This window comes from Otolemur garnettii, unplaced genomic scaffold (assembly GCF_000181295.1).
Source record: "Otolemur garnettii isolate 467f Iridium unplaced genomic scaffold, OtoGar3 scaffold00006, whole genome shotgun sequence".
NCBI classification, from domain to species: domain Eukaryota; kingdom Metazoa; phylum Chordata; class Mammalia; order Primates; family Galagidae; genus Otolemur; species Otolemur garnettii.
The window spans coordinates 1,860,734-1,886,024 of NW_003852401.1; the positions used below are offsets into that span (position 1 = coordinate 1,860,734).

General features: G+C 34.7%; 1 protein-coding gene across 1 annotated transcript in view; it reads left to right on the plus strand.

Moving 5' to 3' along the window:
- The window catches only part of CAAP1 (caspase activity and apoptosis inhibitor 1), a 55,022-nt gene extending 30,143 nt beyond the window's left edge, over positions 1-24,879 (plus strand). The window contains exon 5 of the mRNA XM_023508887.1: positions 23,997-24,879. Coding sequence (XP_023364655.1) covers positions 23,997-24,343 — 347 coding nt within the window. The 3' untranslated portion in view covers positions 24,344-24,879. The remainder of the gene's footprint in view (positions 1-23,996) is intronic.
- Positions 24,880-25,291: the final 412 nt, after the last annotated feature.

Sequence of the window (25,291 nt, forward strand, 5' to 3'; positions counted from 1 at the left end):
ATTTATTTCTCATATATAAATACATGCAAAACACACACCGCTTTCAAATAATGTGATCGTGGCTTTATAACCCCCTTATACCTCCTGGAGTTCTTTAGGACTCCTTACTTAGTATCAATAGCTTATTTTGCTGTGATTTTCTGATAGTCACTTCAGTCCTTTGAAAACTAGCCATGGAGGTTCAAAGATGAAGAGAAAAAGACTTCAGATTAGCCAAATGACAAAAGTCTAGGCCTTTTATGCTTAGGAGCATATATACTACCCTCAGGTTCTCACCTACACATCAGAAACATCAAGAACACAATGCGGGCATCAAGCAGAGGTGAGGAAACATAAAAGTGTAGCAGTCCCCATGGACAAAGCAGATCATGCTTCTGTTTTGACAAAATCTATCGGAGAAAGTTAAATTAAGTTTCAACTTTTTTTTTAAAGCAGGGAAATAAGTAAAGTCTTTTAGAAAATATCTAGAAAATGACTAAACTATAAAATGTTTTGTTGTATAATGGGAAAAAATGTTATTTAGAAAATTAATTTATGTGTAGAACATCTTCTGGGTAATCATGAATATAGCTGAAGTCTGAACCATATAGTAAGGAGCTTGCTTGGAGTTACTCAAGAAGCTAAGGTATATCAAGAAATAGAAATCCTGGTAGGCTCAATAAAGATTTTTCTCTTTTTTCTAAATGAACTGATATTGTCTCTTTGAAATATGCATAACTTTCAAAGTCTAATACCTCCAACTTTCTTGCATAGCTAGCTGTTCTTGCTAGTGAGCCTAATAAAAACAGAATATAATGCTCCTTGTGAATGTATTGTCATTTTTATTGCTTGACCATTTAAGAAAATTCACTGAAGCTTACTTAGTACTAAAGTAATCCTTTGTTCAGTAGACCAAAATATAAAGCAGCACTGAATTTTCTTTTTGGTCTTTCACTATAATATAAATCTCACCCTATGACCTATTATTGATATATGTATATGATACAAGTTATTTATATTACATTTTCAGTTTTTCCAGCTTCTAAAATACTCAAATATTACTTGAATAATAATTGAGAATTAAATTAAAATTGGCATTTAATTGTTTAGTGCTAGCATTCATTTGGTTGACAGGAAATATCATTTATGAAACTTTTATCATTCTTTAATAACAGATGAATAAAAGGTACTACCTTTGCTGTGAGAATCTTATTTATATGTAAATATAATCAACTGGTTGAATAATTGGTACTGTAGTAAAATAGAGACTTCAGTTAGGAGTAATTTCTTAAGTCATTCATTTCAAGTCAGAGGGCAGTTGTATAAGAAACAAAATGTGTAGTTTTAGGTTTTAGATAGCTATCTGTAGGTAGATACACATGTGCATGCACATGTATGGCACAGGCTCACCTGTGCAAGCTTGAGATCTTACATTAATTTCCTGGAGGATTTTAGGGATTGCTGCTTTTCCAATAAGGATAGTTTGCCTACATTTTCTAAATTGGTCATTTGTGCCTTAATTTTAAAAAAGGAGAATTATTTGTTGAAGATACTTAATACATAGATAATATTTTTAAAATACCAAACAAATCTCTGCTAATGTTAATGAGTCATCTCCCTATAGATTTATTTACAAATAAGTAGTTTGCTCAAGACATTCAGCAGTAATAAAATATTAGTCTGTATTTAAATTGTTGCTTTAAAGTTTACAACTGTGAATATGTGTAGATTTGCAAATTATTTTCCTTTTTAACTTCAATAATTAAGTCTTTATGTTTGCTTTCTTCTTGGAAGTTGTCATGAGAAAAAATTTAAACCATACGTGAGAAATAGCTGGGTTAGGTTAGACTAAAGAGTTGAGGTTTATAGTAGTTATTTTAAAATATCTGGAAGACAGTTAAATGGAAGACTGATTAGTTTTGTTCTAAAGGGCCTCCCAGGAAAAAAATACCTTTTGTCTAAGTTATCATTAGACAAAATTTTATTTATTTCTAATAATCAGAAGTGTCAGAAAATGCAGTGGACTGCCTTCTGAGAATATATTCCTATTGCTGACGGTGTTCAAACAAATTGCATAAACTGCCACTTGGTGGTGCTATTGTAGAACAGATTCAAGCACTGCTGGGATGTTTGGAGTTGACTTGAACCTCCTTTCTGGCTGTCAGATTTTGTAAAGAGCATTGTGTAGTGCATTGTTTGTACATGAGAAGTGTTCTTAATAACTGTTTTCTTAAATTGTTTATGGAAGCATAATGAAATATACACATTTTTTCTGTTATGTGTACATTTTTTGTTCTACCTAGGAAAAGATTCTTGGTTTAGTTTTTAGGTTAATAGTTCCTTAAAATATGTTCATTTGAATACAGTCATTAAAATAAGTAATGTAACCATATGGTATGTAAAATGATAAAAATCAGTAAGACATTTACACTTCTTACCTTAATTCTTATATGTTAGCTTTTTCATGTGAAAATTATTTTTTCATTAAAAACATGCAAACATACAAAATATATACACAGAATTGTGCTTTGGTTAGGTTCAAATCTTACCCCTTACCTTTTAAAAACAATTATTTAGTTGCTTCCTGCAACTATATTTTGGCCTCTAGTTCATGGGTTAGTGAATATCAGACAACTTCAAGAATATCTTTCAATAAGAACTTTAAGAAGCTGAAAGACAGACTTTAATAGGGGAAAAATGTCTTTGTTAAATTGTGGAATGAAAGGTTAGAATGAACATTTTCTATGGTCTTCTTTTAGATGATCAGTGGTCACCTAAATGTGATTATCGTACCTCTATCAGATGTAAGAAGAAAATACTAGAATTTCTAACGTATACAAACATATATTTTTTTCTTAAAATTTATGATTATATATCATTGTAATAGTACATATTTATTATATATGTAAGTAAATTAAAAATACTTAAGTGAGTTCTTAAAATTGTTTTCATTGATGGGTTTACATAGATGATGAAGATCATGAAGAATTTCAAAGGGTGGGTAATGTGACTTATTGAACAACAGGGACAAAGTTTCAGTTAAAATCTTAGCAGATGACTTTATAATAGTAATGTATTATATACTTGGAAATTGCTAAGAGAGTAGATTTTGCTTTTTGGGTTTTTTTTTTGCTCAGCCTATTTGTTTATTTTTAATTCACATGGGTACACCATACTTGTGCAGATTTGTGGGGTACATGTGATTTTTCTTTTTCATTTTTGAGACAGAGTCTCACTCTGTTGCCCAGGCTAGAGAGTCATGGCCTCAAGAGAGTAGATCTTAAATGCTTTCACCAAAGAAATGTATGCAAGATGACAGATATGTTAATTAGCTTTATTTAATCATCTCACTATACACATATCAACACATCACACTATATATCACAAATATAAACTTTTTTATCAATTATAGATCAGTAAAGCTAAGGAAAACGTAAAGAAATGGCCATAGGATTTATTGTTTCTTTTCTTTATTTTTTTTTTTTTCGAGATGAAGTATCACTTAATCACTGTGGATAGAGTGCCATGGCATCATAGATAATAGCATCTTCAAACTCTTGAGTTCAATCCTTTTGCCTCAGCTTCCCAAGTAGCTGCCACAACGCCTGGCTATTTTTTAGAGACGGGTCTTGCTCATGCTCAGGCTGGTCTCCAACCCTAAGCTCAGTCAGTCCAACCTCCTTGGCTTCCCAAGTTCTGGGATTACAGGTGTGAGCCAAGGATTTAGAGATTCTGCCATCCTTTAGCAAAGATACTAAGTATAAAACTATATAAGACCATTTGAGTGTGAAATAAATGTAAAACTCAATTAATTTTTGTTCTTGCTGCTATTATTATTGTTCTAATATAGTGCTTTAAGCAAAAGTTAGTAAATAGATACTATAATCAAAAAAAGAGGAAATGAATTTCCAGTAAAAAAGGAGTTGAATTTTGCTGAATAGAACTTCACAACATAGTGAAGAAATAAATACAGTTATGAAAAATTAAAAAGATAATGAGAAAAATGCTATCAGTTTTATTGCTTTATAAAGGAAGAAAATGATCTTCAGCTAATTAAACAAGATATCTAGGCAAATAGCTTTAAATTTCTACCACATATGTATTGCTACAAAAATCTTTGGATTGGTGAATGAACTCTATTGCCTCTTCCTTTGAAGACCTAAACTGCAGATGTGAATGTTAGAGGGCTATGGGGAGCCTGAAAAGAAAGTGCTATCGGTCTGTCTGGAGTTGGAAGCAGAGAAGCAAATGTACCACTGATTGGCTTTAAAAGTTTATGTCTGATTCCTTCTTCCTAACCCTTGATTATCTCCTTGACTGGCTTTAACAATAAGTATTCACAGAATGCAGCTTCTGAACACAAGCTTAACCTCTTTAAAGGATTTCACAAAACTTGTTCTGGGGAAATGATGTCCAGTTCAACAATTGGAGAAGAGAGATTGTGGCGCAGCTGGCAGTGAGATTTAAGAATTTACATTTCTTTTTTCATTCCTTTGAGCATTTTCACAAGTTATTACTAGCAATGACACCAAACAGGATCTTCCCCGCTTTTTAATTTGTCTTTTTCTATGGGTGGTAGTTGAATGAAAGGGTGAAAATTAAACTTTGTATGGCAAATTAGCCCATACTGTTTTTGTACCTTTTGAAGGCCCCTCTGTTACTTTTAAATGTAAGATTTTTCTGGGTTAAAAAAGAAAAAATAAATTGGTCAGGTTTCTTGGATGCATAGGGCCCTTTGTCTTTTTTATTGAGGATGAAATTGTGGAAGATTTGATTCACTATTTTAAGATCAATATTTACTTCTACATTCCTTTAAATAATACCCATTTTAAACATTTTTTCCTCTAATGTATTTCATACAATCCTGGATATACTCTTAATTGGAAGCCACTTCAGAGATTACATAATCTAAACCTTTACAGGTGTGAGCCAAGGATTTATTATGTTTAGCAGATGTTTAGGCTTCCTTGGGACACTGGGTGGTTTTTAGTCCTTAGATTTGTGTCCAGTTCATAAGGGAAAGGACTTCCCTACCAAAGGAAAGACAATAAACCCCAGAGTATGCATTAGTTTTTATGCTACATCATATAGTTGATACATACTGAGATTACAGATAACTCAAACTTTATTTTTTTTAAATGAAAAACCTTTTTGGGGAGCAGCTTTAGGTTTACAGAAGAATTGATGGGGAAGTAGACAGAGTTCTCATATACTTGCTCACCACCTCTCTCCCAGTGAATCAATTAATATATTCTTAGCTGAAGTTCATAGTTTCCATTAGGGTTTACCCTTTGTGTTATAGATCCTGTGGGTTTTAATAATTGTGTCATAGTACATATTGAGTATTATGATATCATACAGAATATTTACACTGCTTTAAAAAATACCCTGTATCTCACCTGTTCATCCCTTCCTTCCTCTCCCCCAAACCCCTGGCAACTGCTGATCTTTTTACTGTCTCTAGTTTTGCTTGTCCTGGAATCTGACACAGCTGAAGTCATACAATAGGTAGCTTTTTCAGATTGGCTTCTTTCACTTAGCAGTATGCTTTGAAGTTCTTCCATGTCTTTTTGTAACTTAATATTTTATTTCTTTTTATGGCTGAATATTATATGGGTATATAGCAGTTTTTTTATTGTTCATTTACTTACGGAAGGACATCCTGGTTGCTTCCATACTTAGGCAGTTATCAATAAAACCTTAGTGTACAGCATTTTTTATAGACATACGTTTACAACTCATTTGGGTAAATACCAAGTTTAGTTTTGTAAGGAACTGTATTCCAAAGAATCTATACCATTTTGCATTCTCACTGTCAGTGAATGAGCGTTCCTTTTGCTCCGTATCCTCCTCAGCATTTGGTGGTGTCAGAGTTTTGGATTTGGGCCATTTCAATAGGTGTATATTGGTCTCTTGTTGGTTTCTGTGGCAATTCCCTAATGACAGGATGTTGAGCATCTTTTCATATGCTCATTTGCCATTTGTATGTCTTCGGTGATTTATCTTTTCAGATCTTTTGTCCATTTTTTAATTGGGCCTTTGTATTGTTGAGTTTTAAGAATTCTTTGTATATTTTGGATACCAGTCCTTTATCAGATAGGTTTTGCAAATATTTCTCACAATGTGGCTTGTCTTTTAGTGTCTTAATATTTAGTATATTTTCCTGTATATAATACACACCCTTTGAACAAATTTTTGAAGGAAAAATAAGGATGTGTTATACATGGGTAATACAGCTTGGGAGCAGGGGAGCCCAGGGGACCTCCTGAGGCTGACATACTCTCCCACCTGGGCCCACTAGGCATAAGAGGTTCCAGTCTAGAACAGTCCAAGATTTGGTGACTGTGGCCTGGAGCTACCTTCACTAAGCACCACAATCAGGGAACGGGGTTGGTGGCAGGGCTAGCAAAGGTGGTCAGCGGCAATGCAGGGCAAAGACCTAGGCCTGAATTCTGGCCATGTAGAGGGGACCATGAGCTCCACATAGTCTCCAGGGACTTCTGACGAGCTGCCTGAAGGTGGAGAGACCTCAGAAACTCCTGCCCCTGTCGTTCATGGGGCCATCTCAGCCTCAGCCCTTCATGTTGTGGGGAGAGAAAGGCTTATGGGAGAGAGAGAGAGAAGGGGCAGCTTTCACAGAGTGGGTAGCTGCACGAGGGCAGTGTGATCTTCAGGCTTACCAGGGACCATTAGCCCTTCCCAGATGTGTCTCCCCTGACTGTGAACCAGCCACTTTCTAAAAGGGGTATTTTTCTGAAAATTTAGGCCAAAAATGTGAGTGTGCATTATACATGGGAGCACATTTTACATGGTAAAATATTGTGCTTGTATTTAATATGTGTTGTTTAGGTCTCTGTTTCCTACATACAGTATTTATTCAGGTGAGACATACATGGTATGAATAAATTGTTTCAGTGACCTGTAAGAAGATGATACATTCAGCCTGAACCAGTATCCTTATCTATGAAGCTTCTGTGGTCATTGTGGATCTTTTAAGTTCTGCGAAGTAGTATAGAATGTTTAAGTGCATAGGTTTCAGAAATTTACTTATGTTTGAATTCTGGTTCTGTCATTTTTGCTGTGTAACTAGGGCAAATCACTTAAAATCTGTTCTCAGCTTCCTTATTTATAAAATGGGGATAATAAATATGAATGCCTGTTTCATTATATTGGTATAAGGATTGAATGAGTTAATACATGTAAATTACTTTAAAGAAGTGCTTAGTATAATAAATATTAGCTCTTGTTATAATTATTTATTATTGTTGTAGTTATTGTTTTCTGCATTCTGACTGTTTCTAACTGGTGAAAAGGTCTCTATATAACTTGTACTCATTGGTCCTTCTTTGCTCTTTGAATTATAAAAAATGTGTTTAATACCTCTTCTAAATGATATTTCTTCAAATTTTCCAGTTGATCTTTTCAATAAACTTAATGTTTTATACTAGGCATTAGGGATAGAATGATAAGAACTTGTATAATAAAGGAAAATAGATGTGTAAATATAAATTCTTTTATCCATTTGTATTTGAACCTATATACTCCCCGTATCTCGGTAAAAAATGGCTGAACTCTGTCTGCTGCCAAGACCAGCCCCTCTGTATGTCAGTCTTCCTCCCTTTATAGTACCTGCAATTGTTCCATCTCAACTTCATCAGTGCCTCCCTATGAGCTGCATTTTACAGCACAGATTATTCCTCTTTCTTGACATTATCTTCTTTGGCTCTCTCTGACTTCAGAAGGGTGAGTGCCCAAGGACTTATTCTTTGGACTTTTTTCTCCATTACCTAGATGATGATCCTTAGTAGTCCCAAGACTGACAACTACTAATTTATTTCTATAGTTTAGACTTCTTTCTAACACTTTTACATCTGGTTTACTTAGTATCTACTGTGCAATAAGCATCTTAAAGTTAACATGTCCCAGAATAAATTCTAAATCCTTCCCTAACTACCCTTCAAAAAGAAGCAGCAAAACTTACAATCTTGCTTTTTCTACAGTCTTCCCCTTCTTAATAAATAGTAGTTACATTCTTCTGAGTTCCCAGGCCAAGAACCTTGGAATCATTTTTGAGTTTTATCTTCATCAGCAAATCCTATTGGCTCTACTTTGAAAATAGAGTCCAACCACTTCACACCTCTTATTAACCATGATTTTTCCACACAGCAGTCCAAATTATTTTTTTTAATTGTAAGAATGGTCATGTCACTGTTTGTATCAAAGCCTTTTAATAGCTGCCCATCACCAAACAAAGTCTGAAGTTCTTCCTTCCAGTATATCTGTAGTTTGATGTGACCTGTCACTGTCCTTGCTCACTCTGCTCCTGCCTCCTTGCTGCCCTTTAGCACATCAAGCTCTCTTGTGTTGGGTCTACATTTCTGCTGTTTCTTCTGCCTGCTTATTCCTTCTATACATAACCAAGGTCTTCCATACATTATTTAGATCTGTGATCACAAATTACCTGATTTATCTAAACTAGTGAGCACTAGTTGTTTTTTTTTTTTCTTCAGAGCTCATAAACCTTCTACTAAATCTAGAATTTTATTGGGAATTGATGTCAAGTTTACTGTACTATATAGTCTTGTAAAAGTCACTTTCTTTTGAACACTAGAACTGTGTTGCTCTATCATGTGTTTAGTTCCTAGCCTATCTCAGAATATAAATGAAAATTGTCGGTTGTGGTTACAAGTTTAATACCTAATATGGTCAAAGTTGAGATTAAAACTCATTTATACCAATAGTGTACTCTTACTTAGGTCAAACTACTTGTTTTTGTTTTGAGACCAAACATCCCCAACTCTATGAAGCCTTCTGCACCACCTGCCTTCTTCTCTCAGTACTCTTGCTATGTGGTTGATTATCACCTTGTGCATATCACTATTGCTTGTTTATGTATTTCTCTTTTTTAGTAATTGTTTTCAATTAGCAAACATTTAGGACTGCCTAAATAGGGTCCCTAACCCTATGTATCTTCCCATTCTGTGATATTTCTGTTTGTTTGCTGTGACCGTCCCCTTTAAATAGAGAGCTTCTTTAGTGCAGAAGGATTGTCTGAAGTTTTAGTATGTCTTCAGTGCTAGTCCATAGTAGGTACTCCATAAATGATTGAAACATTTAAATCTAAAGCATGAAACAAAAATCCTCAAAAAAGTGTGGGGAAATCACTTCAACATATTGGCCTGAGGAAAGATTTTATGAAGAAGACAGAAAATAAACAAATGGGACTTAATTAAACTGAAAAGCTTCTGTATAGCTAAGGAAACAACAATCAAAGCAAATAGACAACCTTCAGAATGGGAAAAGATATTTGCATATTATAAATCAGACAAAAGTTTGATAACTAGGATCTAAAGAGAACTCAAAATAATCAAAAAATAATCAAAAAAAGGGCCAACAATTCCATATATCACAGGGCAATAGACCTGAATAGAACTGTCTCTAAAGAAGACAAATGAATGGCTAACAAACATGAAAAAAGGCTTATCGCCCCTAATCAGAAATGTAAATCAAAGCTACTCTGAGATACCACCTAACCCCAGTTAGGTGAATAGGCCACATCACAAAGTCTCAAAGCTGCAGGTGCTGGTGTGGATGTGGAGAGGAAGGAACACTTTTATGCTGCTGGTGAGACTGAAAACTAATATAACCTTTTTGGAAGAAAGTATGGAGAATCCTCAAAGAACTCAAATTAGACCTCCCATTTGATCCTGCAATCTCATTACTAGGCATCTACCCAGAAGAAAAAAAAAATCTTTCATTATAAGGACATTTGCACTAGACTGTTCATTGCAGCTCAATTTATAATCACCAAAATGTGGAAACAACCTAAATGCCCCCAACCTAAGATTGAATTAACAAGCTGTAGTATATGTATACAATGGAATATTATTCAGCCATTAAAAAGGTGGAGACTTTACATCTTTTGTATTAACCTAGATGGAGGTGTAATGCATTCTTCTTAGTAAAGCATCACAAGAATGGAGAAGCAAGAATCCAATGTACTCAATTCTAATATGAAGGCAGTAGGTGACCTAATATACAAGGGGTGGGATAGGGGAATGAGGGAGCAGGGAGAGGGGAGGAGGGAGAAGGATGGGAGGTCATGGTATATGGTACATGCCCCTCTTAGGGGCAGGATGCAATTACAAGAGGGACTTTAACAAATGCAATGAGTGTAACCTAATTCTGTGTACCCTGAATGAATCCCAAACAATAAAAAAAAAAATCCCTTTGCAAAAATATATTATTTTGAATGAGTAAGAAAATGGATGGATGAATGAATTCCTTCTTCCTTTTCTGCCTTCTCCGGTCTGTACATTGTTCTTAATAGAGAAGATGGAAGCATAATAAAGCATTAGTTTCTTTCCCTTTTTATTATTATTATGTCTACCCCAAACATATTACCCCCAAGTTTCTTTGTCTTTTTAGTGATCTAGTTTGATGAAACTGAGTCCTTTGTTTTTTTGTTTCCCTTTTCCTTTTGCTTTGTTTTTATTAATTCTATAGATTCATGCCAATATTTTATACTAGTCATTTATTACTTGCTTTTTTAAAATAACAATTCTTTTTTTTTGAGACAGAGTATTGCTATGTTGTCCTTTAAAGAGTGCTGTGGTGTCACAGCTCACAGCAACCTCAGACTCTTGGACAGAGTCTCAGTGATTCTCTTGCCTTAGCCTCTCAAGTAGCTGGGATGAGAGGAGCCTGCCACAACACCCAGCTGTTTTTTGGTTGTAGTTGTCATTGTTGTTTGGCAGGCGCAGGCCTAGGCTGGGTTTGAATCCACCAGCTCTGGTGTATGTGGCTGGCACCCTAGCTGCTGAGCTACAAGCACTGAGCCAGGAATTCTTTGGCTTACATTTCTTTGTTTTTTTTCCTCATTGGGTTAGTTAATATTTGGATAGTGTTTTATATTTGGGCATCTTTCTGTATACTCAAATTATCCTTTCACATGAAATATACTTTTTCTGTGATCACTCTGCAAACATACAGGTTGCTTTTTACTGTGATTTCTACCTTTACTGTTACGAACTTACTAAGATGACATAGTTATTTTGTCCAAAAGCTCCCACTACTTCCTTTTCACATGCATTCGCTTGTGGAAAGAATTAGGGTTTAAATGAAAGTTTACATTATTTTTTCTACTTCAATTAAAGTGTTCTTAGTTTCAGGGTAGGATTTCTATATGTTTTATGAAATATATCACCACATTTTTGCATATTGATAACTGGCTGCTTACTACATGAGTATATAAAAGTTACCTTCACATTATCTAAAATTAGAGTTAACTTTTTATTATCTCTTTCTGACCTTATATTTAAATAAGCAAAAGCAATGCCACAGGAAACATGACATTTTGTGAAGTAGACAATGAGTTTGAGCACAACTTCCTTGAATGGGTAGATTGTGGAGCACTGAGATGTTTCTAGTAGAAAATTTGAGTGTCATGTTCTTTTGAATGAATCAGTTCCAGAAGATTTTGGGGGAAACGATTGTTTGAGTCTAAATACTAGTGTTTGGAAATAGAAGTACAGAGATGGCTATTCTGCCTTCATTTTCCTTCATGGATGTTTTCATATTTCTTCCTAGACTTTGATATCAAGCTTTTATTCTCTTAGAAGCTTGTTTAATCACATGGTAGGAGAAATGATAAATGGCATTTTAGAATATTTCCTGTTTACTAGAGGAAAGATTATAGTTAGGAATCTCACATGTCAACCTGTTAATGTGTACCCCAAGATGAAGACAAAAATAATTATCTGATCCCTTGTAAAAGAGTGGCAGGGGATTCCTGGTGTGTGCGTGTGTCTGTCTGTCTGTCTGTCTAAGTCTCACTTTGTCGCCCAGCCTTAGAGTGCGGTGTCTCGGTCATACTCACTGTAACTTTGAGCTCTGGGCTCAAGTGATCCTCTTGCTGAAGCTTTCCAAAGTGCTGGGATTATAGGCTGCAGGTCTGAGCCACTGTGCCTTGGTCTTTATTGTACTTTTAATTTAAGAATGGTGATATCTTTAGAGACAATCATTTCTGATACTATTCTTCTATTGTATGTATTCTCACCTTTGCACTTCATTCTTAGACTCGCATACTTACACTGAGCTTAGGTCTGGCACTTTGCTTTTGTCCATTCTGTTTCTCATCCATAAAAGTTTCCCCTTCTGTTACTATCACCTATTAAATTTTGCTCAGTCTCAAGTGATATAATACCTAGACATATTATATCATTTATATGTGAAGATCTTTTTGACTTTATCCTGTTATCTTGCACATTCTGAACTTATGTTATACTTTATATTGCATGATTTGGCATTTTAAAGTGTGGTATCCATTCTTCAAGCATACCATAGGACTACGAAAGCAAAACCTATGTCTTTTTTTTTTTTTTTTTTTTAAGACAGTCTTAGTGTGTTGCCCTGGGTAGGATACCATGGTGCCATAGCCCACAACAACCTCAAACTCTTGGGCTCAAGAGACTCTCTTGCCTCAGCCTCCCAAGTAGCTGGGACTATAAGCACCCATCACAACACCCAACTACTTTTCTACTTTTAGTGGAGACTGGACCTCACTTATGCTGAGGCTGATCTTGAACTCCTAAGCTCAAGCAATCCACTAGCCTCAACTTCCCAGAGTGCTAGGATTACAGCCATGCGTCACCCCACCTGGATTGTGCCACAAATATTTTGTCTCCTACATAGGGCATTTTGCAAACTGTGGTCTTTAAATAAGTAGTGTGTGGCATATATAATAGATATTGAGTGGCTACTCATTGACAGTTTCTTAGAGTAATCTCTGAAAGGTATAGTTATAGATTTGTGGTTTTAAAAACCCAGAAGTACAGGTTTATAGATACATTATTTGGAAGTTTGGTGGCAGTTCAGTGGAATACTGGGCAGGTTTTCTCTACTGAATCATTTGCACTTTCTTCTTTACCAATGGAATCCATTTTTCCGTGGTCAAATTTTGAAAATGATGGTCAAGCTGATGCACTTAAATCTAAATTAGCAGTAGGGAACACTTAAATTCTGTTAGTTTTGGTGAGAGAGAGATTGAAGGCCTCTACAGAGAAGATTTTTCTCATGCCTTAGTTGTTTCCTTTTCAGAAAATAAAGTATTGGTTTTATTGAAAGGTGGGAAGGGAACTCACTAAAACCATTAAAAGTTACCAACCTCATTTCTACAGTTAGAATGTATTAAAAGCATGTTATAACTTAAAATTTAAAATTATCTGTTGTCTACTAAAAAAAATCTGTGAAGGCATAGCATTGTTGTCCAGTGTATCATAGACTTTGTTACTAATGAGAGATTCTAGCAGATCAATAACACTGGAGGTCTTGGAGAACTGAGACTCAGAATTAAGAAGGAGGATGGTGCAATGTGTCATTCCTAAATGGCATAACCGCTGAAGGCAAATGACTTAAAATCAGGTAGGAAAAACTAAGAAAAAAGGAAAATAGTTTAAGTTTTAATAACTAGGTTTATGATTGCTTGATAGGAATGTTTGTTTGATTTGGGTCTTTGCCTCTTCATCAAGGGGTGGTGTGTGTGTGTGTGTGTGTGTGTAAGTGTTTCAAAACATTCTTAGGAAATCCTCAGATAACTAGTTTTTAATTTTTCCTGATTGTTTTATAAATTATCTACATATTGTCTTATATATGTTTTCCAAACACTGTTTATATGCAAGATCCAGGTAAAGTCTCTACACTGTAGTTAGTTTGTACTAATTTTTGTTTATTTGAGACAGAGTTTCACTGTGGCATTATCACTCACAGCAAACTCACACTCCTGGGTTTAAGCAATCCTGCCTCACCCTTCCTAATAGCTGGGAAATTGTAACCACCACCGTGCCCAACTAGTTTCTCTCTCTCTCTCTCTTTTTTTTTTTTTTTTTCTGTTTTTGGCAGGGGCCGAGTTTGAACTCGCCACCTCTGGTATATGGGGCCCGCACCCTACTCCTTTGAGGCACAGGTGCCGCTCCTAGTTTCTCTATTTTTAATAGAGATGGGATCTCTCACTCAGGCTAATCCGAACTCCTGAGCTCAAGCAATCTGCCTGCCGCAGCCTCTCTTAATTCCCTGAAAGTAGTCACTGCTGGTAGTCTCGTTTTTTTTTTTGTCTGAAGACTTTCAGGAATTTTTTTCTTTTTCTTGCCTTTGAATTCTGTGCCACAGGATGTATCTCAGGTATGATGCTCTTGTGCTTGGCAAGCCTTTTTAGGCTGAAGACTTCACCTCTGATCAGTTTTCATCTAAATCACTTTTCTTATTTGTTTTCCTTCTCCGTCTCTTTTCTTGCTTTCTAACTTATTCCATCTCTTTATTCGAGTCCCTGCTCTCATGTTATGTTATCAGATCATAGTCATCACTCCCTGTGAAAGTGTATTCCTACTACTATTTTCTTATCTTGCTTTATTTTTCTTCATTGCCTTTGACATTTTTAGCCTCTCTCCTATGACTTAAATGTAAGGTAGGTACTTCTTTGTTCATTGCTCTTTCCTCAATGCTTAACAGAGTTTCTTATATATAGTAGGTGCTCAGTAATATTTGTCAAATTAATTATATTAGGTTGATGAGAATTTTATGAGTTTATCCTCATCTCTTAACTTTTGTCACATATTTTAAAAATATTTTTTCTACATTTTGATAGATTTCCTTAACATTTTCTCTCAGCAATCATTGCATGTTTGCTTTTGATAACTGTAGTTTTTAATTTTAACAGTTCTTGTGTTCTGAAGACTTTGTTTTGTGAGGCCTTTTTTTCCCCATTGTACCCTGTGCTTGTTTTCTGGCTACAGTGTCACTGCAGTCTCTCTAATAAGGATACTAAGCCCCTTCCTGCTCTTCCCCCAGCAGATAATCTTCTGATTATTGGCTTTTCTTTATTTCTTCCTTACCTCATCTTGGTCCTTCATTTATTTTAGCTAGGTTTTTCTGGTTGTGGCTTTGGTTTTTTCAGCAGCTGTTTAAATGTGATTCAATAACAGGTGTCGTTCTCTGATGTGAAGTGGATGATGGGGTAGACTTCTCCATAGAGTGCACAGTGCTTGGACATGTTGCAGGGAAGGGGAGGGAAAGAAGGAGGTGCTCAGCTGGCCCAACTATTCCGAATGAATTTAATTTTAATTACTCTATCACTTGTTCCACAGACAACTCTTCATTGCTTCCAGGATTCTCTAAGAAAAAATTACACTTATCTGGTGTCTTTGTGGCTTTGCTTTTATTTTTCTGTCAGTTGGATCCTATCTGCTTTCATTTTATAAAATTCTGCATAATTATCTTTAGCTTTCTTGTTGTCTAATACTATGAATTCACTTTTTCTTTTTAAACTTTTTATGAGGTTATATTCTTATAAAAAGTTGAAGAAATATGTAGGTTGTTTCATAGAACAAAATTGGAAAATTTATTCTCTTTTCTCTTTCTATTTTTATTTCCTCAAAGTAATCTCTATTAATAATTTAGTATACTGATAATTATTTTTAGCAAAAATATTATTCCTTAGCTTACTGTTTTGACTTAGTGGTATATTTTGGTCATGTTTCCTTTTACTAGGAAGACCAAGATATACCCCTAAGTCAAAATAGTAAGCTAAAGAATAATAATATTTTTGCGGCTCGGCGCCTATAGCTCAACCGGCTAAGGCGCCAGCCACGTACACCTAAGGTGGTGGGTTCGAATCCCCAGCCTGGACCCGCCAAAACAACAATGACGGCTGCAACCAAAAAATAGCCGGGCGTTGTGGCGGGCGCCTGTGGTCCCAGCTACTTGGGAGGCGGAGGCAGGAGACTCGCTTGAACCCAGGAGTTGGAGGTTGCTGTGAGCTGTAATGCCACGGCACTCTACCCAGGGGGACAGCTTGAGGCCTGTCTCAAAAAAAAAAAATAATAATAATATTTTTGCTAAATAATATTATTGCTAACAAAATATTAGCAATGTACTAGCTTTTTTCTCGCAGAAAAAAAATCCTGATTTTTATTAACAAATAAAAAGTAATATTTTGTTTTAATTTGTATTTCCCAGATTAGAAATTAGGTTGAGCAATTTTTTTTTTTTTGCATTTTTTTTTTTTTGCATTTTTGGCTGGGGCAGGGCTTGAACCCACCACACCTGGTATATGGGGCTGATGCCCTACTCCTTGAGCCAAAGGTGCTGCCCAGGTTGAGCATTTTTTTATGTGTTTCCTATTTTGTGAAATGTCTGATTTGTTTCTATTTTTTAATGCATATTTTTGGTTGCTTCTTAATGATACCTAGTCATTTTAATTTATAGTTGTCCTTTTTAAAAAGGTATCTTACTTATATTCCTTATAATCTGTTCCTATCTTAATGATTTTATTTACGGTGTGTTTTCTTTTTCAGAAGACTTAACTTTTTTTTTATCTAGCTAAATCTGTTGAAGTTTATTACCTTTGTGAATTCTTTATTTTGTGCCTTAAGAAAGTTTGATGCTTATTAGTCTTTTCACCAGTTAATTTATAATTTTTATGTTGTTTTAAAATATCACTCTTTTGTCACTTTAGTGGGTTATTGGTAGGGAAGGAAGCAGCTATGTATGCTCCATTTGCCGTCTTTAGCAGGAATTCAGACAGGTATTTAAATAATTCTATGTTCTAGGGTTTGTTTCTTGGCTTAATTTAATAATTAACTATCAAGAGGTTTCACAAGCTTACAGTCACTCATAACATTAGCTATGCTTTCATTTTATGCCTAAGACCTGTTTCTGATAAGTTGAATTACCAACTAGAATATTTATTAATACTATGTAGGTTTAAAGGTGCTAGCATAACTTAAAAATCCTTTTTATTTTTACAATACAAAATGTTTGTGACTTGATTAATGATTCTTATATTTGTTTACTTTCATTTGGATAGTCTATTTAAAAATGTTTATTTTAACAAAAAGCAAAACTGTGCCATAGAATATTTTTCCTTTATATTATAGTGTAGGGATTCCCTGCAACTCAGAAGCATTGAGATTTGTTATAGATGATAATAAAAACACGGTATTTCATTTTAGTTTTTCCTGTTATGTAGTACATTTCATTGTATTTATACTGGAAGTATATTACTCCTAAAGTGATAAATCTTATCTAGTTTATTTTTTCTTCTTGTCAATAAACCATTAAACCAGTGTTGGGTGTTTTAGTTACTTGCCAGATATTTTGTCTTTATGGTTTATCCCATGTTCATAGCTATGGCTCATTGAATAATATAAACAAATATTCTTCTGATAAATTATTCCATTTATTCATCTACGTCAGTGATAAATATGAGCGATGATTGATTCATATTGCTGTCTAAAAACTGAGTCTAGATGGATTAGTTTGTTATTTAAAAAAATCTTTAGTACGTGAGTATAGAGTTTGACTGGGCTATGAATCAAGTTGGCGGACAGAAGATAGCAGGAAAATGAAAGAAAAGATAAATTGTGAAAGTATATAGACCAGAAGACAGTGTAACAGAATGAATGTACATTAGTGAGTAGTCAGAGGATCTAAACGTAAGAGATGAGTGCTCACTGAAATCCCTGTACTCTTTGTTACTTTTTCCTTGAAAAATCTCTTTACTCTTAACATTGTCTTCCCATAACTGTTGCCTTGCTAAGCTCTTAAACTCTTTAATCCTTTCCCGTAAGTTATTTGCTTCATTGCTTCATTTGCATTGCTTTTATCTGAAGTGCCCTAAGTGTTATGTAGTATTTTAGGCGGTTACCCATTTCATTGGAGGAGCAGAATTAATGTGAGAGGGCTGTCATATCCTCTTGTTTCTTTGTGTATTATCTAAAGTTACTTTAGTTCTTTTGCTGCTCTATGACATATAGTCACTTGGGTCCCTGTGCCACTTTTGATTATTATGTCTTTCATAGTTGATGGCCTGAATTTCGATTATTATTTTTACATGCATTTTTAGTATTTTACCCCAGACCGAACTGTCTTTTATATTTCTTGTTGGATTTTAATAACCTTAGTTTAACATCATGCATGCATCGAAACTGTTTTTATTTTTTTTCCTTTAGACCTTTAAAAAAGCTTAGAAATTCAAGTGGTCTTAAGTATGAGTGCCTTTGAAAAGCCCAAACACCTTTAGTTCACAAGCTAATTCTTGAAATTTTTTTTTTACCATCAATCATACTATATGATTATTTCTAATTGTTACTTCAACAATTAGTGAATATAATTTTTTGAAAACTGATTCTAAGCTTTATTAAAATAGATACCTCATTTCTTGTTATATCTCTTACAACTAATGACTTTATTTAGAGGAATAGATACGATTTACATTTTAAATTGATTTGTTTTTCTTACCCACTCTTAAGCCTGTATGAAAACTTGAAGATGCTCCTTTGTGGAATTCTTATGCACTTTAAATGGATACTCACTTCTTCCTGAAAATGTGCATTCTCGTGCACGCGCGCGCGCACACACACACACACACACACACAGGGAGTTTGAGTGGACAAAACATGGCCACACTAAAATTTTAAGGACTTTGAATAAGGCATTTGAGGATGAAGTTACTTTTTTATAAAGACTATATGTTTTACCTCTTCTACTTGGAAGATCATAATAGATAGGAAAAAAACCTACATTTTCCTAACACTAGCAATGAGAGTAATTATCTTTAGAAATATATTCATGTGTTTGCAAATGATGTTTTAAAAAACAAATTACTGACTCTGATTCTATTGGAATGATGAAAATTTAGAAATAGTGAGAAGACTTAAAGTATGAGTCCTTTAAGATCTTCAAATAATTTATTGTGTCCTCTGTCCAAGTGACTAGTTTTTGCATTTGTGAAGTAAAGTGCTTATGCTAAATATTTCAGGTGTATTAAAAGCTTTGGCATTTATGGTATAGTTCTAATGGATAGATGGAACCTGTGAATACATTCAGCAATACTGTGTTATTGAGATGAGAACTCCGTCATTTGGATTTTGGATAATTTTTGCTGTAAACATAGAACACCAATTTAGAGAGCACCATCTCTTTAATAACAGAATATGTATAGCATTTCTTGTCCAGATTTTTCCCCTTGGAAGTATTGGAACTGTGTGTATAAACATTTTGATCCTGAATCTCTTGTGCTGATAACCTTATAAGATAGAGATTTTATTATGATAAGTGCAAGGCAGAGTTGATCTTTAACTATGGTTGCTTCTTAAATAAACTTATATAAATAGGCTTTAAAAATGATCTGAATTGGGCAGCGCCTGTGGCTCAAAGGAGTAGGGCGCCAGCCCCATATGCCAGCCCCAGCCGAAAACTGCAAAAAAAAAAAACCCAAAAATGATCTGAATTAAGGGAAAATATACAGTTCAGTGCCTCGTAGACATTTGAAACATGTTTGAAAACTGTAGACCTCCTCTCTCCTTCCAAAATAAATTAAACATAATATACATTCCCATTTTTAAAAAATATCTATACACACTCATATGTATCCCTAAACTCTTTTTTTTTTAATGTTTTATTTTAAGAGACAGAGTCTTACTGTGTGGCCCTTGGTAGAGTGCTGTGGCTTCACAGCTCACAGCAACCTCAAATTCATGGGCTTAAGTGATTCTTTTGCCTCAGCCTCCTAAGTAGCTGGGATTATAGACCTACCACAATGCCCGGCTATTTTTTGTTGTTGTTGTAGTTGTCAGTGTTGTTTGGCAGGCCCCGGGCCAGGTTCAAACCCGCCAGCCCTGGTGTATGTGGCCAGCACCTTAACAGCTGAGTTACAGGTGCTGAGCCTCTCTAAAGTTTTTTGATGGGAAATAGAGGCTTGTGGTACATGACAGTGACATTCAACTAGAAGATTTATTAAATCTGTTGATAGGATCTACTAGCATAGATTTCTCACATTATTAATGAAAATATCTCTAAGTTTTGCTTATCATTTTAAAATTTACTTGCATATAGATCTAAAGCAAATTAATTTCATAGAAGTGTGCTATTTTGAATTTTATGATTTAGCTTTTAAGGGAGGTTGCATAGTTGTGTCATTAGACACTGATCCCTGAATCTAAGATAATGAGTTAACTTCAGTTATAATGTGTGGATCTTGTAAATATACTTCTTTAAAACAAAAAAATCATGCCAGAAAGATTGGTGAAAAACATTTAGAGAACATGATTTGCTCACTTTTAATTTATCTTTCATTTTCTACTACTGCTAATAGGAAATTCTTTTGAAATTATTATGCAGGTGATGAATATATTAAGTAAAATGTGAGTGGTAAGTATATCTTGAGGAGATAACAGCTGCAGTGGTTCTCAACATTCCTAAAGCCACAACCCTTTAATACAGTTCCCGTGGGTCGCAACCCACAGGTTGAGAACCGCCAGCTTAAAGTATTGCCACTTTATATACTTCTGTGTAGACTTATCTTACTGTAATATTAGACCTTGAACTTTAGAAATTTTCTAGGACAACTTCCCTTCATTTTTATAGGAGAGAAACTGAGAAATTAAGGGATTTGCCCCAAACCACATACTTCATTCCAGAGTTAAGGATTAGGAATCAGGTATCCCGACTTTCAGACTCCCTTCTCCCCACCCAGTCATTATATTCTTGTGCTCGTCATTATCTGGCAATAGCCTCTAGTTTAAAAAAAAGCACATTTTTGAAAAATTTATGTTTTAAAATCTTTTAAGTAGCCTAGTAGTGGTGTCTAACCTCTTTTTTACTTACCACACATTGGAAGAATAAGAGTTGTCTTGGGCTACACATTAAATAGGCAAACAAAAGCTGTTGAACAAAAGAAAAGGTTCATGGATACTTTTCACAAAGTCTGACAACACAAATAAGCAAAATAATTCTCAAGTAATCTGCCTACAGCCCATGGGCCACAAGTTGAACACCCCTGGCTAGAGATTTAATGCCTAAAGCATTAAAAGTAACTTTTACCCAACCAGGGCATGGTGGTTCATTCCTTTAATCCTAGCACTCAGGCATACCAGGGAGGATTGCTTGAGGCCAGGAGTTCAAGACCTGCCTGTATAGTGACTATATAGTGTTTGTTCACTTTAAAAAATCAGCCAGGCATGATGGTACATTCCTGTAGTCCTAGCTACTTGGGAGACTGAAGAGGGAGAATTCCTGAGCCCAGGAGTTTGAGGTTACAGTGGATTAGGATTGTGCCACTGCCCTCTAATCTGGGCAACAGAGTACAGCAGTGTTTAAAAAAATAAAAAGAGAGGGTGGTGCCTGTGGCTCAAAGGAGTAGGGCACTGGCCCCATATGCCAGAGGTGGTGGGTTCAAGCCCAGCCAGGGCTAAAAACTGCAAAAAATAATAATAATTAAAAAATAAATAAAAAGAGAGAAAAACCATTAACTTTTTGATAACTTTTTGATGCTATGAATAACTTAGAGCTATTTCTCTTAAATTTGTTTTTGTCTTAAATTAGAATATAGACAGTCCTTTTTTTTTTTTTTTTTTGCAGTTTTTGGCTGGGGATGGGTTTGAACCTGCCACCTCTGGCGTATGGGGCTGGTGCCCTACGCTTTTGAGCCAAAGGCGCCGTTCCCAGACAGTCCTTGAGTTATGGCAAGTCCTTGGGTTATACTTTATGGTATTCCCATACTTAGGAATGGGGTCCCAAGGCTCCCCATAAGGGTAAGTTTTAGCTAACTTAATAATTCAGGAACTAGCTACTTCCATGTATGTAAACAAATACACATTGTATAAATGCTTTGTTGGTGAAGTTTCTTTTCTGCTGGCAGCTAGTTTCATTGTTTGTTTTGACTTTTTTATTTGAATCTGAGAGTCTGTATTTCCTTTGATGACCATGCCTCCAAAGCAAAAATAGTACATTGTAAGTCTAGGTGAGACGGCAGTGAAGAAAAAAGTGATTATATTGGAAATGAAAGTAGAAATAATTGTTTGGAGAAAAGGCCAATGCATGTTCATTTGGGAAAGCATCAGGCTTTAGTCACTTGACTATTAAAGTAATTATAAAATAGCATAAAATGAGAATAATGGAATGTGTAGAAGGAATCAATGAAGGCACCAATGAAGACATCAGTTATTACTAAGCAGCATGATAAATTCCTGAATTGGAAAAATTATTATTAATTTGGTTATAAAATCAAAATAAGCCTAACATTTCTATTATCCTAGCATTGATGCAATGTTAAGTGTTACCCTTTAATATTCTTTTTTTTAAATTTCTTCTATCTAAACTTTTATGCAAGTTTGTTTTTATGTTCTATTTGTTTGAATTAAAGAGCATAATAGTTTCTATATCTTATTATAGTACAGGGGTATTATTAAAACAATATCACACTATATTATTACCACATGAGCCATTGTAGTCTTTTTTTGTTATTATTGTCATTGTATATGTGCTGTTCATCACTGAACCAAGTTACATGCAAATCTTCTTTTTTTTTTTTTCCCATTATGTCAGCCTGGGTAGAGTGCTGTGGTGTCACAGCTCACAGCAATCTCAAAGTCTTGGGCTTAAGTGATTATCTTGCCTCAGCCTCCCAAGTGGCTGGGACTACAGGTGCCTATCACAATGCCTGGCTATTTTTTTTGTTGCAGTTGTCAATTGTTATTTAGCAGGCCCTGGCTGAGTTCAAACCCACCAGCCCCAGCATACGTGGCCAGCACCCTAACCACTGAGCTATGGGCGCTGAGCCATGTAAATCTTTTTTTTGTTTGTTTGTTTTATCTTTTTTCTTTTTTTCCACTCATATTTCTTACTTAACAAATCTGACCTAAAGACATTCTCAGGAATGTATCTCATCCATACCCAGGGACTACTTGTACTTAAAAACATTGTTTCTTAAGACAAAAGGCTATATTTATTTTTCTGTAATTTTTCTTTTGCTACTTGGAAATACTGGTTGCTTTGTGGAGATACATAAAATATTTTTTGACATCAAATAATTAAAATGACAACCATTCTTTTTCTTAACAAGATCTATGTGGACACAAATATAATTTACTGTTTCATTTTCTACTTTAGTTTTGGAATAGAGAATGGTTTTTGAATTATAAGAATGTAGGAGGATGAATCAAGGTCAGTAGATCACTATAAAGTTAGTAGAGTAAAATTATTTGTATCCTGGGTAGCACTTATGGCTCAAAGGAGTTGGGCAGTGGCCCCATATACCAGAGGTCATGGGTTCAATCCCGGACCTGGCCAAAAACTGCAAAAAAAAAAAAAAATTATTTGTATCCTTACGTTATGTTCTATATTAGAATGTTCCGTCTGTCAGTCTGTGTTTTCATTAGTTTTTCCTACTATATGAAAGCTATCAAAGCTAATGTTTTGGGGATCATTACTTTTTTAACATAGGAATTTAAAGTACTCAAAGTTGTAAATATTGCCTAGAGTTGAGTAATATTCAACACCAAGACCAACATCAGTTATAGAAGTTTTATAAGAAATGTAGTTTTTAAAATTGTGGTATACTAACTTTATTAATAAAAGTTAATCCTCTTCATGAAAAAACATTTTATTTTAGAAAATGGCCATAGGCTTTCTCCTTTATTGATTTAGAACAAAGTGTTTAAAAAAGGATGTTAAAAGATTTGAGAAAACAGCGGTGCATGTGGTGTCTAGCTTGCTGATTTTTTTTTCTTTTTTGTGGTTTATAAAGCAAAGTATTTTAAACACCTTCTGGAATGAAATTTTACTTCTTCAGTAGTAAGTAGTACTCTATCCACTGAGTTTCCAATGTCAGTTTGCATTTTGTAATATAGAAACTTCACTGTGATATAAAGTGTTATGACATTTTAATTAGGAAAATAGATTATGGGAAGTTAATATTACAGAATAAATTTTTCAATCCTTCCATGTTTAACTAAACTGGAATGTATTAAATGTAAAAGTGTATTAAAATTTGTATTAAATTAGGTCTATTTTGAAAGTTTGAGCAATCAGGGGAAAAGAGGGTGGGATGATGATGATGGAATGTGTTTGGGACTCTTGGTGGGAGGCGGAGTCAGAACAGCCCTTTAATCATAAAGAGTACGGAAATTTTGACCCAGGGCATTTAGGTTACATGGTTCTTTCCCCTCTTTTGTTTGTTACAGGCAAAGGGGAAGATAGTGATGTACTCAGTATAAATGCAGATGCTTATGACAGCGACATAGAAGGCCCATGCAACGAAGAAGCTGCTGCTCCTGAGGTCCCAGAAAATACTGTCCAAAGTGAAGCTGGTCAGATAGATGACCTGGAGAAAGACATTGAGAAAAGTGTGAATGAGATTCTGGGACTGGCAGAATCTAGCCCACAGGAACCCAAAGCAGCCACCCTGACTGTTCCTCCACCAGAAGATGTTCAGCCTTCTGCACAGCAGCTGGAGCTGCTAGAACTTGAGATGAGGGCAAGAGCCATTAAGGCCCTGATGAAAGCTGGGGATATAAAAAAGCCAGCCTAGTTTTTTAACTGGAGTTTGATTTTGAGATATGTTTGAATGAAGCCACATCATATAATTTTGTATCTGAAGTTTATTTTGGGTCTTATATGATACTTCTCCTTTAACCCTTATTAGGTAAACTCATTTGAGGCCTAAAATACCTATGTTTTTTTTTTTATTACTTTTATATTACAGATGTATGTTACTGTCTTATGAATTAATGACAAATATAATTGGATAGCCTAGATACTTAGTTAGATGAGTATTTAGGTATATCTGCAAATTAGTATCTTAAAAGCAATTAGCAAAGAGTCATGTTATTTTTTGTTCTTTATTTTTAAATGTTTGGGCACCAAACCTAAAAGTTTCAGAAAGATTGACCAAGCATGTTTCTCTTAAGGCTACCTATATTTTGCAATAGACTATTAAATTATTGTTCCTAGATTTGTTACAATTTAAGAAATTTAGTCTTGCTTATATACACTTTAAAAATATGTACTATTTTGAAGATGTCTTATATGGGTGTGGATTTCCTAATTAAAACTAAATAATAATTTATCAGGCTTAGAGATATGACATGGCTGAGACTTTTTTTTTTTTAATAAAGAAAGGATTTAAGGCAGTTTTATAACAATGTAGAGCTAATTGCCCATGTTTAATTAACAGCAGACAAGCCATTCTAACAGGTATTCCATACTATTGGACACTTCTTTGTTCAAGGTTATTTTCCTTCACTAAAAAAGGAACAAGGTTTCATTTACATTCCAAATTATACAAGATTTCATCTGGCGGTGTTGCTTAAAGATCTAATGTGCTGTAATTCCGTGAATCAAAAATAATAAAAGGCTATCATTTCTGCATCTGAAGACTTTTGATACTTTTCTGAAAGCAAAATTAATTTCAGGAACCTTTGATAAGTTGTTATATTTAATCTAATTTTGTATAGTTCTTGTAAATTAACATCTTACC